Source organism: Sinohyriopsis cumingii, chromosome 18 (genome assembly GCF_028554795.1).
Source record: "Sinohyriopsis cumingii isolate HCF-2022 chromosome 18, ASM2855479v2, whole genome shotgun sequence".
In the NCBI taxonomy this organism is placed as follows: domain Eukaryota; kingdom Metazoa; phylum Mollusca; class Bivalvia; order Unionida; family Unionidae; genus Sinohyriopsis; species Sinohyriopsis cumingii.
The window spans coordinates 7,414,775-7,430,514 of record NC_142978.1 but is presented as its reverse complement, the minus strand read 5'-3'; the positions used below and the strand labels follow the sequence as shown (position 1 = coordinate 7,430,514).

The window sequence follows — 15,740 nt, the reverse complement described above, 5'->3', positions numbered from 1 at the left end:
GAAAAAAGTCTGCCTACTGACACAACCTTTATCAACCCTGTTATAGGAAGCAAATAATTTTTGTGACTTGGCCTATATAAGGTACATCTCATTTTTCCATTGGTAGTATCAGCAATACAGATATTTTACATTCAAAACCGGATGTTGATGTGGCACCAGGATGTACAGAACACTTGTTATTCATGAAAGTAATTTGTTAGACTAAGTTCAGATTCCTCATTTATCTGTGGTGGCTGTAATATGGTTCCAGATTAAAGCTGTTTCACTTCATCATTGTAAATATAAAAAATGCAGTTTCATTGATTTTTAGATTCTGAATTAATGTAGCTAATAAATAAAGGATTTGTCTCTTTATTTATTTATTTATTTTTAATTTTTTTGTTCTTATAATGCATGCACTTTTTTGAATTTTAACATTTTTAAAATTTATTTCCAGCTGTCAAGGCAGTACTGGACTACTTGGAGAAACAGAACAGACCTTACAGTGCAATAGACATATGCAATAATCTTCACAAGGAATATGGAAAAACGGTGTGTAGTGCATTGAAACACTAGTATGAAATTACTGAAGGTATTATTTGTTTGAAAAATAATAAACAAGAGTTTGTCAGGAAAAGACTACTACTGTGAACATAATTGGCACCCCCTGTCAGTCGGGAGACTCCATAATTTGTACTTGAAAATTTGATCGAGTGAAAAATGGGAAATCTCATTGGAGCTAATAAAGTGTGTCCTTATTTATTGTATAATTTTTGGGAGAAAATTCTGGAAATTAGAAAATATTTATCCAGAAGGCTATTCAGACACATCACATGTATGTACACTGTCATTGCAATGCATGTCAAGCAATAGGTACAACATGTCAAGCAATAGGCACAACATGTCAAGCAATAGGTATAAAATGTCATACAATTGGTACATGTCAAGCAAAAGGGCAGGATATTCATGAAACTTATTATATGTTGCCGCAGGGTTAAGCATTTATTTGTAAGAGGCATATCATCCTTGGCTCGCTACCCTGAGGTCCATGGGAGGGGGATTAGAGGTAAGACATACACAGACTTGATTACAATGACATATTTTCCAAGCAAACTTCTGTTTGCAGTCATTGCAGGAAGATGCATTATATGCTTTACACACATTCGTCCCATGGTCTAGTTGGTCCTAAATAAAATTAGTGCTGTTCAGATAAAATCCAGTGTATCTACCACGGCAGTCTTCTTGAAATTCTTGTAATTGTACTCCTGAATAGATGCTCATATCGTGATGGTGTTTTCACTAAAAGACTTTACAAGATTTATAATTGGTCATAATTGAAAAAAATGCAGATCTGATATCCGGTATGGCCACCACAGTAGCTATTTTGACAACATAGTTATTGTTACTCCTTCTGAACACTGTCAGAAAGTTATATTAACAGGGAGTTGTATTAACAGGGTGTTTCAGTGAGAATGTCAGAAAATTGTATTAACAGGGTGTTTCAATGAGAATGTCAGAAAGTTGTATTAACAGGGTGTTTAAATGAGAATGTCAGAAAGTTGTATTTATAGGGTGTTTCAATGAGAATGTCAGAAAGTTGTATTAACAGGGTGTTTCAATGAGAAAGTCAGAAAGTTGTATTAACATGGTGTTTCAATGAGAATGTAAGAAAGTTGTATTAATAGGGTGTTTCAATGAGAAAGTCAGAAAGTTGTATTAATAGGGTGTTTCAATGAGAATGTCAGAAAGTTGTATTAATAGGGTGTTTCAATGAGAAAGTCAGAAAGTTGTATTAATAGGGTGTTTCAATGAGAAAAGTTTTTCCATTGTCTAGATGGTTCTAAATTAAATGGTGCCAATGCAGTATTGAAATTAAATGGTGCCAGTCCAGTATCTAAATTAAATGGTGCCAGTCCAGTATCTAAATTAAATGGTGCCAGTACAGTATCTAAATTAAATGGTGCCAGTCCAGTATCTAAATTAAATGGTGCCAGTACAGTATCTAAATTAAATGGTGCCAGACCAGTATCTAAGTTAAATGGTGCCAATCCAGTATCTAATATGGTCATCATAGTGGCCTTCTTGAAAATCTTGTTACTACTCCTACTGAAAAAAGCTTAGTTTCTTGGGCACTGTTGCTTGTTAACATGTTACTCGATTTATAAATGTGAAAGCTAAATCACTGTGACCTATATTTCACATTCCAGTGTGCTGCATTAGATTTAATTTTAACTCGGTTTCTCAGACAATTGTTAGAGGGTTATGTAACTTTGCATGTAGATGCTTCATGGGAAGTACAACACTCTTCAAACAAAAAACATGTCATTCTGACCTATATTTCACTTTCCATTTATTTACAATAACCTTTGTTGTTTTCTTAGTTTCTTATGCACTGTTACTGCAGAATTATTTAATTTGATACATAGGATGCACCGTTATCAAAATCATTTAGACAAAACTGTTTTGCTTTCCAGCCATACAGCTATTGGTGGTTTTCTTGTTATATTGTTGTTTCATTATTTACCATAAATCATTTTATCAATTCACACTACATTATTCTTCCAGGCTGTTGTCAAAGCCTGTGAGAGTTTGGCGGAATCTGGCAAAATAACAGAGAAAGCTTATGGGAAACAAAAGGTGTATGTTGCTGATCAGGTATGTTTCTGTGCTGTTGGATGTTTTCCTTTTGAATGTTTCCACGGTGCCAAAATATGTTTCATTTTGAGTTTCTTTTGTGCTTCTGTTCCAGCAGTTTTCTTGAACATTGTATCAAAAGGATAAATATCAGCCAGATTTTCATTTGTTTGTAAAAATGACAAATCAGTTGGATTTCAGTTTTTGTTTATTCCACCTTAGCAGAACATAGTGATCACTTTTTATCTTTGTGTGTAATACATGTCAACCATTGTGCTTTTCTGTGTAATGATTATGCTTTTTGTTGCCAAATTATATCTTACATTAATCTGTATATGGATTGCGTTTTTTTTTTGCATAGAAGAAAATAAATATAAAGCCATGAAAAGTTATAATTCTAATTTTTATTATTCATCTCTTTACTCCTACATGTTATGTAAATTTGAGAATATTTTAAATGAAATAGATTGCCTCATATGATTAGTGTAAGGTACATTTGTCCATCATAAACATACATGTACTTTCCATTTTTCTATTTATAGCAGCTTTTTATGATACATTTTCAAGAAAATGGATGGGTTTCTTCAATTTGAAAACTTGTCTCACTGATTCATTATATTTTGATATTTTGCTAGTGGACCAGTCTGAAAATAGTGTTGATGGGTGGCAGGTCCAGGACCTGTCACCCTTTAAGGGAGCCATGTCCAACATGCTTATAAGCAGGTCCAAAATGCTGAGCTTTTGAGGAACGTGAAATTCAACACAAAAGCAATTACACATGTACAAGCTTTAATAAATCAGTAAAATAGTTATTTTTAAATAATACAGGTTTTTTTCTTTTCTGATCTGATTAAAATGTCCAATAGCCTTAAAATATCATTGTTTTCACTGTCACGGGACTCTAAATGACCCAACTGAAGTCAAGTCAAATTTTTAATAAGATAAAAACTGAAACACATGTATACATATACTGTAGTCTCAAAGTCTGGCCATCCAGAATCACTTTCCTGATTCCACGGATCTGTCCTTACTGGTGTCTCATTCACCTTTGGTCTGTTGCACTGGTGGATTGAGTGCCTTGCTTTCCACAAAGAAAGCAACCACTTTGTTATTGCCATATCTGCATTGAAGTCTCCAGTATCAGGGCCCTCTGACATAATCAGTGGTGTATGACAGAAATTGTCTTGTCTCAAACTTGTTCTCATGCTGGTTTTAACCAGCAGTTAAAAATCCTCTCACATGCACTGGTGGAAGGTGAAATGGTGAATAAATACTCTAGCAATTTTGCTACAGCAGATTTCCTCAACATGTCTTCTTTAAGGAGAAAACTACTCTGCCATGAGTTGACTGACTGTCAGTGATCTTACATGCAGTTTCAGAGATGACCACTCTATGTACAGGATTGTATCTTTCTCTTCTTGTGTGAAATATTCACTGACTACACTTCCAGTCAACATGGATTTCATCTCATTCCCAAAACTGAAGTTCATCCATGTCAAGTGGCCATGCATGGAAATTGAAAATATGGAGCTGTTTCCTGGGGATGTGTTGAGATTCATGAATCTCTCTTGTATGTACTCGATGGAATTGTTGATCCTCGGGAAACATCCTAAATCCACTTCAGGTGTTGGATCAGTGATACTTGTATCATTGAATTTATTGTTTGCGTGGCCATAGTACTCAAGGAATAATTTCATGTAATTATCTGGTGGGTTTTCAATGCTAATATTAGAACAACACAAGGGGCCCTGAGTGGCTGAGTGGTCTAAAGCGATCTTCATTATGGATCACTGCCATCTCACCTCTGTCTGCGCCAGTTCGAGTCTCGGATTCAGCCAATGTGGGTATGTGAGAAAGCTTGCCAGTAGCTTCTCGTGGGTTGGTGGTTCTTTCCGGGGTTTTCCCGGGTTCTTCCTCCACCATTAATACTGGCCACCATGTATAGCCTATTGTGTGCTGAAAAATGGCGTTAAACCCAACAACAACAACAACAAAAAGAACAACACAAACTTCAATCTGTTCAGTAACAAGCAGATCCTCCAATTAAAATTCTTTGATAGCTTTGCCACTATTGGCATAAATACAGCCGTGAAAGAAACCTGACTGAAGTCAGAATTTTATGGTAGTCTCTTGCACATTTAGCTTCATCTGCTCTATTCCCTGTTATGCTGAAGGTGAACATTTACAGTTTGCAGACTTTTTTTAACAGCTTTCAGTGCACGTTCCTTGTTAGAAAACCACTGTACTTGTTTAATTGAGGAGAAATGTGCAAGTTCCTGACCAGTGTGCAAGGTTACTCATGTATGAGACAAGGTTACTCATGTATGAGACAAGGTTACTCATGTATGACACAGACTTGTCTGCATCAAGAATAGCTAGTTCAAGCTGAGCAACACAGTGCAGGCCTATCTAGAAAGAATAGATCCATAGCGGATCTTAAAAAGCCTTGAAAAATTAATTTGTCCCTCAAGGCCTTGAAAACACCTAGAAAATTCAAAATATTGTCTGGGTACCTTGAAAAGCCTTGATTTTCTTGAAACAAAAGGAATTAATAAATAATTTTCATTTTACAGATTTAAATAAAAAGGAAAGTAAATTTTAAAAAAACAAACCCAAAACAAGATGATCTCTTGCTAAGTTTGTGCTGGAACAGAAATTTCCACATCTGGCACCTCCACATTTGCACATTCTGAACTTCCAATTTGCATGAACCTGGATGTAGCTGTGGTTTAAATTTGAATCATTTGTACACTTTGAAATGCCTGGCTGCCGATTCCAACTTTGGTGGCTAGACCAAGAAAAATATAATGTTTGGATTATGAGATCTTTCTCAGAGATCTTTTCAAAATGTAAATTATGCCAGAAGGATATTGATTTTTCATGCAATGGGAGAGAGTGCTTTTCAATCACATGCAGCTGGAGGAAAAAAACACCCATTACAGCTAATACGTCAAAACAAGAAGCTTTCAGCATGAAATTGTTTTTGACAAAAGAGGTATGTCTGTGAACACAGAGATTGAAGTTTTAAAATAGAAACTGTGTAAAGTCTTAATTAGGAAATTAGTTCAGTCTGGTTCTATTTTTGGATTGAGTGGAAATAGGATAGATGAGAATTGCAATGAACATGATAATTCTAAAAATATAGAATACAGCTAAGCTGAGAGAAATATTAATATAACATGAAATAGTTTAAAATATCCAAATGCTGTTTTCAAACAAGTGATAAATAAATAAAACAAATATCTTTGTAACTTTTTTTTTGTTTTATGGGGGTGGGTAAAGAAGAAAGGCAGGTGCTGAAAAAGACATTGAGACAATGATAGCTGCTGCTGATGACTATGCACTGAAAGCAGAGACTCAGGAAAATTTATCATGACATCAAATATTTTGACAAAATCGCTGAACTTGAACTCTTGAAAAACAAATTGATGACAAGCTACAAAAACTGAAAAATTCACTCTAAAATATTTTGGACTTTGTAAATAGTTTAGTGTAGGCAGAGTAAAATGAACTTTGTTCAGTGACTACATTATTCTAATGCCTACATGTAGTAAGTTTAGTATTAATGGGAAAGATATCAATGATCATACTATTGACTTCGTGGTTTTGTTTTTTCAAAGTGCAAGAAAAGTAATAGTAAGTATTAAATTATTTTAAATACAGTTTCATTGATGTATCATATAAAATTAATGTAAGAATGCAGCTTGAAAAAAGTTGAAAAAATCATGAATATTTAGAAAGAATTGTGCTACTAACCCTGAACACTGGACTTCTTTCCTAGACTGACTGAGGCACCATAGAAATTGGCACATATTAGAGATGACTTGTTTCCAGCATGACTTTGGGGCCCCGAGTGGCCGAGTGGTCTAAAGTGCTCATCGTTACGGATCACTGCCATCTCACCTCTGTCTGCGGCGGTTCGAGTCTAAGATTCAGCCAATGTGGGCACGTGAGAAAGCTTGCCAGTAGCTTCTCATGGGTCGGTGGTTCTTTCCGGGGTTTTCCGGGTTCTTCCTCCACCATTAATACTGGCCGCCATGTATAGCCTATCGTGCTGAAAAATGGTGTTAAACCCCACAACAACAACAACAAAATCCAGCATGACTTTCATTGCTAGGTTTTAGGTTTTCAAACTCAATGTCAACCTTTGACAAAGCACGTCAGCATTTCTTGAAGTTACGGGCTCAATCCCAACTAATTTTGTATGGGGTATTTTTTAAGATGGTGACAGATAATGTGGATATACAATTTCTTGTTCCACAACAGTACTGTCTGTAGAACCAACACTTAAAATGTTCAAGAAATTTACACTTTTTATTTTGCATTTGATTGGTTCCAGAAGGGAGTCTGCATTACATGCATAAGAACTCGGTGCATCCACAGGAATTTATATAATTTTCAGCTAAATTGATGCCATTTTTTTTAACAGTACAAAAAAGTTAAAAACCAGAAAATGGTTTTCCAGCTTTTGCAACACAATAGGCATTTTTGAACAGATATGACAGACACTCTCATTGCTCTTTATTCAGTTTAATCATGGCTTTAACAATCATGGCATCTGCAAAATTAAAATTTTTATGCTAGGTTTTGTCAGTTGATGTCTTGCACATGTCAGATGTTCTTTGTTTTTGCATGTATCTGTATAGGCTCGACCTGTAAGTTGTTGTTCCATGGAATAGGGTGCTGGACCTATTGGCAAAATCAGGGAACTTCAGACATGTTGAACACAACAGTTTTCCTGTATTTTGGATCATATTTGACCCACTGTCAATTTGTTTTCCAGTGTTCTTTAAATGTGGGAACACAGTTTTCATCATACTTTGAATCCTTGTTTGGCTTTGAATTTTTTTTCTGAAGGACCATTTTCTTAATTTTTAAGTTCCTGCAATTTTTCATATTTGCTGATGGATGAGAAGCCAAAGTTAAATAACTCTTGACTTGACTTGTTTTTGGTCATCTGTTATGTTCCTTGGATCAGAACCATGTGTTCATGTTTTAGGACCAATCATGCTTTATGCATGAACATTTTTTTTGGCTAGCCAGTGCATCAGACATCTTGAATCTCATTGAAAGAGGCTTCAAGCAGATAACTTTGGAATCGTCTCTTTCCAAGCAAAACGATGAAGCCCTTTTGCATGAGATTACACTTAGGTTTGGGACCTGGATACTTATGTGGAAGGGTACTCAAATATATAGGTAATATATCACTGGCTCACACATGTTTTTCCAGGCTTCTAGTAATATTTCTTGTAAGTAATTTATATATTTGTTGACATTTTACACATTGTTTAACAAACAATTCTGAGACTGCAGAGGAATACTTTTAATTTCCATTTTTTTGGAAAAGTGGGATGTCCGACAGACTTACAACATGTTTATCTCAAGGGTATTACTGGGAAAACTACAGGTCCCAGACAATGGTCCACTGCTGTTTTCAAGCCCTGCTGTATTTTTAAAAAATGGTGCCAGAACAGACTTTATTGATGTGACTTTATATGTGGTGTGCCATGATAGAATCTCAACATAATCGTTTAGGCATCCATGTGCATTTATCTCCATCTGTCCACACATTAGAATAACCACAGTGTTTTTACTGATAGTCATGCTTGAATAAAAGGGGTATCCAAACCATAATAATAATATTATCACAACTATAGTTGAACCTCATCAAAATATGTTTCAAGAATTTTTATGACTCTTTCATACAAACTAAATAAAGAACACAGATTATGCCTCTGTTGTGATTATTGTCTCACCTTAGAATGACAGGTGTTGGCATCAATATTATGATTTCAAAAGCTATATTATGTTCCACATCGGATGTTAAATTTGACTAAAACATTGGTATAACATTACTGTATGCCTTACATTTGTACAATGGTATAACATTACTGTATGCCTGCATTTGTACAATGGTATAACAATACTGTATGCCTTGCATTTGTACAATGGTATAACATTACTGTATGCCTTGCATTTGTACAATGGTATAACATTACTGTATGCCTTGCATTTGTACAATGGTATCACATGACTGTATGCCTTGCATTTGTACAATGGTATCACATGACTGTATGCCTTGCATTTGTACAATGATATAACATTACTGTATGCCTTGCATTTGTACAATGATATAACATTACTGTATGCCTTGCATTTGTACAATGGTATCACATTACTGTATGCCTTACATTTGTACAATGGTATAGTTAGGTTTTCCCATCTTGCCTACTTACGTAGAAAGTTGCATCATACAAGTTAGATGCCTCATTCAGCAAATGCCCCCTCTCTTTCTAAAAAAACTTATTTTTTCTGTTTATTACCCTATGAAGTTAGACATAGTTATAGCCATTGCAGAATTAAAATGTGGGAAGTTGAACGGCACATTTTAAGACTTGTACCGTTCTTGATTACCTGCACCTCCCATATTTATTGAAGTGCCGTCTGATCCACCAGAATATGTACCTTTAATTCTGAAGTATCTCTTGCCAGCATTAAGTACTGTACACATTCAAATGATATAACTAAGCACTAAACGTCTTGCAGTCCAAGTTCCCTGATGTAGATGAGAATGAGATCCAACAAATGGATGCAAAGATTGCTCAGCTGACAGAAAAAGTACAAGACAGCATGGAATGTGTCAGAAAACTGGAACAAGGTATATTTACATTAATGTATCTATTACCTGTGTATGAAATCAGTTTTCTTTCTTGATTGTATGTTTGTCTTTTGTATGCTGTTGTTGTTGCTATTGGGTTTAATGCCGTTTTTCAGCACAAGATAAGCTATACATGGCAGCCAGTAAAAAAGGTGGATGAAAAACCTGAGAAAACCCTGGAAAGACCTACTGACTCATGAGAAGCTATCGGCAAGCTTTCTCACATACCCACATTGGCCGAGCCCAAGACTCAAACCTACACAGACACATGAGATGGCAGTGATCTGTAATGGTGAGTGCTTTAGACCACTAGGCCACTTGGGGACCCTCTTTTGTATATATGTATGTCTGTTAATAATTACATAGGTTGATAATTGGGTGTATGTATGTATGGGTGTATGGGTGTATCATTACATATGTTAATAGTTACATAGGTTGATAATTGTGTGTATGTGTGTATCTTTACTTATGTTAATAGTTACATAGGTTGATAATTGTGTGTATGTATGTATCTTTATATATGTTAATAGTTACATAGGTTGATAATTGTGTGTATGTATGTATCTTTATATATGTTAATAGTTACATAGGTTGATAATTGGGTGATATAGGTGTATCTTTATATATGTTAATAGTTACTTAGGTTGATAATTGGGTGATATAGGTGTATCTTTATATATGTTAATAGTTACTTAGGTTGATAATTGGGTGTATGTATGTAGCGTTACATATATTAATAGTTACATAGGCTGATAATTGGGTGATATGGGTGTATCTTTATATATGTTAATAGTTACTTAGGTTGATAATTGTGTGTATGTATGTAGCGTTACATATATTAATAGTTACATGGGCTGATAATTGGGTGATATAGGTGTATCTTTATATATGTTAATAGTTACATAGATTGATAATTGTGTGTATGTTATGTATCTTTACATATGTTAATAGTTACGTGGGTTGATAATAGGGTGTATGTATGTATCTTTATATATGTTAATAGTTACGTGGGTTGATAATAGGGTGTATGTATGTATCTTTACATATGTTAATAGTTACGTGGGTTGATAATAGGGTGTATGTATGTATCTTTATATATGTTAATAGTTACGTGGGTTGATAATAGGGTGTATGTATGTATCTTTACATATGTTAATAGTTACATGGGTTGATAATAGGGTGTATGTATGTATCTTTACATATGTTAATAGTTGCGTGGGTTGATAATAGGGTGTATGTATGTATCTTTACATATGTTAATAGTTACGTGGGTTGATAATAGGGTGTATGTATGTATCTTTACATATGTTAATAGTTACGTGGGTTGATAATAGGGTGTATGTATGTATCTTTATATATGTTAATAGTTACATAGGCTGATAATTGGGTGATATAGGTGTATCTTTATATATGTTAATAGTTACTTAGGTTGATAATTGGGTGTATGTATATAGCGTTACATATATTAATAGTTACATAGGCTGATAATTGGGTGATATGGGTGTATCTTTATATATGTTAATAGTTACATAGGCTGATAATTTTGTGTATGTATGTATCTTTATATATGTTAATAGTTACATAGGCTGATAATTGGGTGTATGTGTGTAGCGTTACATATGTTAATAGTTATATAGGTTGATAATTGGGTGATATGGGTGCATATGATCTGCCAGGATTTTATTTAACCTGAGATGACCAGAGTGATATGAATACCTTACTTGCCCCTCAGTCTATAGGACAGATTTGTTTTGCTTCAGAAGTTTTGAAAAAAAAATTGTGTCTAAATAAATGTAAAAAAATGTTTCTGTTATGCATGCTGTTTTGTCATATGAAGAGAAAAAAGAGACATATCTACTTGGTAAATGTCTAGTTTAATGTTGTGAACAGTATATTTTAACATAGAAGTATATATGAAGACCCTTGAAAATAATGCCCATATGAAGAAGAAAGAATTACCCTTGGCATACATGGCCATAACCAATATTAGATTGCATCAGACATTTGTATATTAACTTTATTCCACTAAGCCGTTTTTCATCAACCTTTTTTAATTAAGTAGGACTTTGTATTTCTATTTATAAGAATGGTTTATCTTCCTAGTTCTTTTTCTGTTTTTTCCTTAATATTTTAAGGATCTTTACTTTTGACTTGTACTATATAGCCACAGTTATTAAACCACATCTCTCCCTTGATAAATTGCAACCAATGGGATTCAAAAACATTTACCAGACTGTAAGTGAGGGCACAAGTTACCAAGGTACCTACATATATTAAGAAGGGGATACCATCTCCACTGGACATCAAGAGCAGTTGGGTGTGTGACTGTGCCTGAGTGGGTAATGGTTATACTGTTTAGTAGCTGAATACATGTTTTATTATTATGTTTGGAATAATTGTCAGTATTGAGCTTTTTCTAATGAAGTATTTGGATATTTGGTATAAATTACCTTTATTGTCAAGATACCCAACCTCTGAATGATTGTTAACATTTTCCAAGAGGTTTAAAGAGCTATCACATGTATGCACACAAACAAATTTGTATTACTATTGTGTCACTACTTTTTGTTATTGTTGATTCACAACAAGAAAAAGTTTTTTTTTTTTCGTAAATAAATAGGGACATTTATTTTGTGAAGCAACCATCAATGATTGAGGCTGTGATTTAATTGCAAGTAATACTGAAAGGTCTTCTCATCTGTGAGGAAGTCTTTGAGTGCCAATTCAGAAATTGTAAGTTTTCCTTCAAATACATGCTTCGATCACACTAACATTAGTGATATAAGCCTACCACCTCTTTGGCCCTGTGTGACCAAGTGGTCTAAAGTGCATGGACAGGTGGGGGCTGGAGGGCTTATGCCACATGGGCTGCCAAAAAAATGGGCACACTACCCAACTGTATCATAACTACTTGTAGGAATTTTAACATTTGTATTGTCACCCTCTTTCTTTGCCTCAGTCGGCTTTTGAAATACTGTAATCTACACACTCTGACCCTATACTGTCCATGGTACTAGTCAAGTACATTCATTACATGCAAGGCACGACTTGTTCGTGTCTTCCTTACCCGTGAAATGTTGCATTTATTACACTTCCTCAAAAGATTTAACTTAACAAGAGAAATAAAACCCAACAAAAATGTATAATTATGCAGGGTGTTAATATGTCATGAAAACATGACCCAATACTAACTGGTGACTGAGCAATAGGCAGAATGTGTGAAACCATTAATAACATGCATTTTTGATTGTGTATTGTAACATGTGGTTTAAAAATTCATAGAAAGTGTAAAAAAATTCTCAAAATATCTGCAAGCTTCAAAACAATATTTACAACCTGTTTAGGAAAAGATATAGGTATAAACAAAATCCAAAATCCTGCATGGATGGTTCAAATTTAACAGGAATTTAGCTTTTGGTGTCAAGGGAGGTGTCTCATACAGTGTTGTTGGGAAGCTTAACAACTAGTGACACTGCATCTTGGCAAAGGGAGCTAATTAGCAAGAGTTATTATTCTTTGTCTACTTGTGATAAAAGATGAATTTTTAATAGGTTGCTGTTGTTGTTTTGGGTTTAACGCCATTTCTCAGCGCAGGATAGGCTATACATGGCAACCAGTATAAATGGTTGAGGAAGCACCAGGGTACCCTGGCAGCATTCTCACATACCCTCATTAGCCAAGCCTGAGACTCAAAAACCAACATGGACAGATGATCAGATGGCAGTGATCCGTTCCTGTTACCAAGCCTACAGCTTTATCTTTTGACAATTACTGAGATCGTAATGATAGATTTGTTGGTCCTAACTTTCCTATGGCCACATAGAGTTACAATTATTGGGATCTAGATCCATCCATCTTTCCAAGTCTACGGTTTTATATCTTGACAATTATGGAGATATTAATGGTTTTCCATCTATGGCTACATACAATGACAATTATGGAGATATTAATGGTTTTCCATCTATGGCTACATACAATGACAATTATGGAGATATTAATGGTTTTCCATCTATGGCTACATACAATGACAATTATGGAGATATTAATGGTTTTCCATCTATGGCTACATACAATGACAATTATGGAGATATTAATGGTTTTCCATCTATGGCTACATACAATTACAGTTATGGAGATATTAATGGTTTTCCATCTATGGCTACATACAATGACAATTATGGAGATACTAATGGTTTTCTATCTGTGGCTACATACAATTACAGTTAGGGAGATCTGTCTTATTACAGTACCCAGGCACATTATGATGGAGATTTTAGCGATAGGTCCATCTGTCAAGCCATGCCCATGTTATGGCTGGTAGTGACACCAAAGGGACCACGTTCCACACATTAACCATTCCAACCACACACCTTAAAACCAGCCATCCGTATTGGTATGACAGAATTGTCTGGCAGAGCCAGTTTCTCTTTTATTCACTGCTTACCTGCAGGTTATACATTCCAAGTGCAGTTCACATCTCAACCTTATGCCAGCAGACAACAGCAGAACCAGTCTATGGCACATCTTACAAGGGAGATAAAGAACCAAGTTTCTCTGTCTGCAATCCTCTGTCTACCATTGCTGACTTAACACTCCCACTGCCTGCAGACAGTGAACTAGGGTGCACCAGACTCCTGTAATTTCAATTGCATTGGGTTAGCCTATTGTTGCAAAATGAACAGGTGATCCAAATTATTTTGGAGTGGTTTCTGATTTTATCTCACCTCCATTTCCTTCTTCCTCTCACCGTCTAACAGATGTGGCATTAGATTGTGAGAAGGACCATTTCTTCAGCAGAAGATAGTCACTCTTTGTCAAACGGGTGGTGGAGAGTACAAAACCAGTGTCCAAGTCACTCTTTGTCAAACGGGTGGTGGAGAGTACAAAAACCAGTGTCCAAGTCACTCTTTGTCAAATGGGTGGTGTCCAAGTCACTCTTTGTCAGTTTGTCAGATGGGTGGTGGAGAGTACAAAAACCACAATCTCCAAGTCGCTGATTGACAAACGGGTGGTGGAGAGCACAAAAACCACAATCTCCAAGTTGCTCATTGACAAACGGGTGGTGGAGAGTACAAAAACCACAATCTCCAAGTCAATGATTGACAAACGGGTGGTGGAGAGTACAAAAACCACAGTGTCCAGGTTCTGTTCATTGCTTTTCCATACCAAAGAGGCTAACGGTGAGTCATTCACAGACTTCAGTTGTCTCAACAGATTCATTCTTCTTCAAGATAGATACTGTAAGATCTATATGTCTTTCCATCTGAAGAGATATGTATGCCATCAATCTCGATCTCATGAATGCCTACTTTTATGTCCCTATTCACCTGGTGGCACAAAAGTTTCTTTGGTTTGCTTATAATGACACAGTTTACCAGGTAATTTTGAATCCTTCTATTCATGCTAAATATCAATTCCTACCAAATTATGGATTGCATCATAACCCTGTTCAGGTTAACATCCTTTATGTCAACAGTGGCGTAGCCGAACAATCTTCTCCAAAAGCATATGGTAGGTTCTAATCTTCTCAGGGCAGAAGCTATCTCTTGTCCCTTTTTTTAATCATCTGTTTTTCTCATTAATTGGGGAAAATCCAACCTTCACCCATCTAAGTGTTTTGTCCACCTGGATATGGAGCTAATAACCAGTCTTAAATACATGTATGTCTTCCACATGTCTGTGTCATACAGATTGTCAATCTTGTACAGTGTTCAGCAGGATGGGAATTTCTGCAAGAATTCTTGCAACTCCTCAGGTTATTCATTGTGGCAGCAGATTTGGCCTTTCTATGCTGGGCTGCTTTTCTATGCACCTATGATAAATGTCTTTGCTGCCACAATGCTGTATAGCCTATCTTGTGCTGAAAAATGGCGTTAAATCATACAACAACAACAACCGTTTTATGTGTATGAAGTATTTCAAGTGACACATTACCATTGTATGTATGAAGTATCTTATGTGACACATTACCATTGTATGTGTGTATGAAGTATTTTATGTGATACATTACCATTGTATGTATGAAGTATCTTATGTGACACATTACCATTTTATGTGTATATGAAGTATCTTATTTGACACATTATCATTGTATGTTTGTATAAAGTATTTTATGTGACACATTACCATTGTATGTGTGTATGAAGTATCTTATATGAGACATTACCATTGTATGTTTGTTTGAAGTATTTTATGTGACACATTACCATTGTATGTGTGTATGAAGTATTTTATGTGACACATTACCATTGTATATTTGTATGAAGTACCTTATATGACACCATACCATTGTATGTGTGTATGAAGTATCTTGAAACCGATTATTTATTTCCAGTTATTTCTGTATGCTTGAAAATTTATGGAATTAGTGAGATTATCAAACACAGTGTATGGTCACATCTGTGGCTAGAAAACAGGGACTTGCCCATGCAGATATAGAGACTGTGTTACGAAAAAAACTCCAATTTGA

General features: G+C 35.2%; 1 protein-coding gene across 1 annotated transcript in view; it reads left to right on the top strand.

Annotated features, from left to right (window-relative positions):
* The window catches only part of LOC149776031 (homologous-pairing protein 2 homolog), a 56,644-nt gene that overhangs the window by 13,022 nt on the left and 27,882 nt on the right, over positions 1-15,740 (top strand). Inside the window, exons 2-4 of the mRNA XM_089941864.1 lie at positions 437-531; positions 2,545-2,634; positions 9,160-9,271. Of these exons, the coding sequence (XP_089797990.1) occupies positions 437-531; positions 2,545-2,634; positions 9,160-9,271 (297 nt within the window). The remainder of the gene's footprint in view (positions 1-436; positions 532-2,544; positions 2,635-9,159; positions 9,272-15,740) is intronic.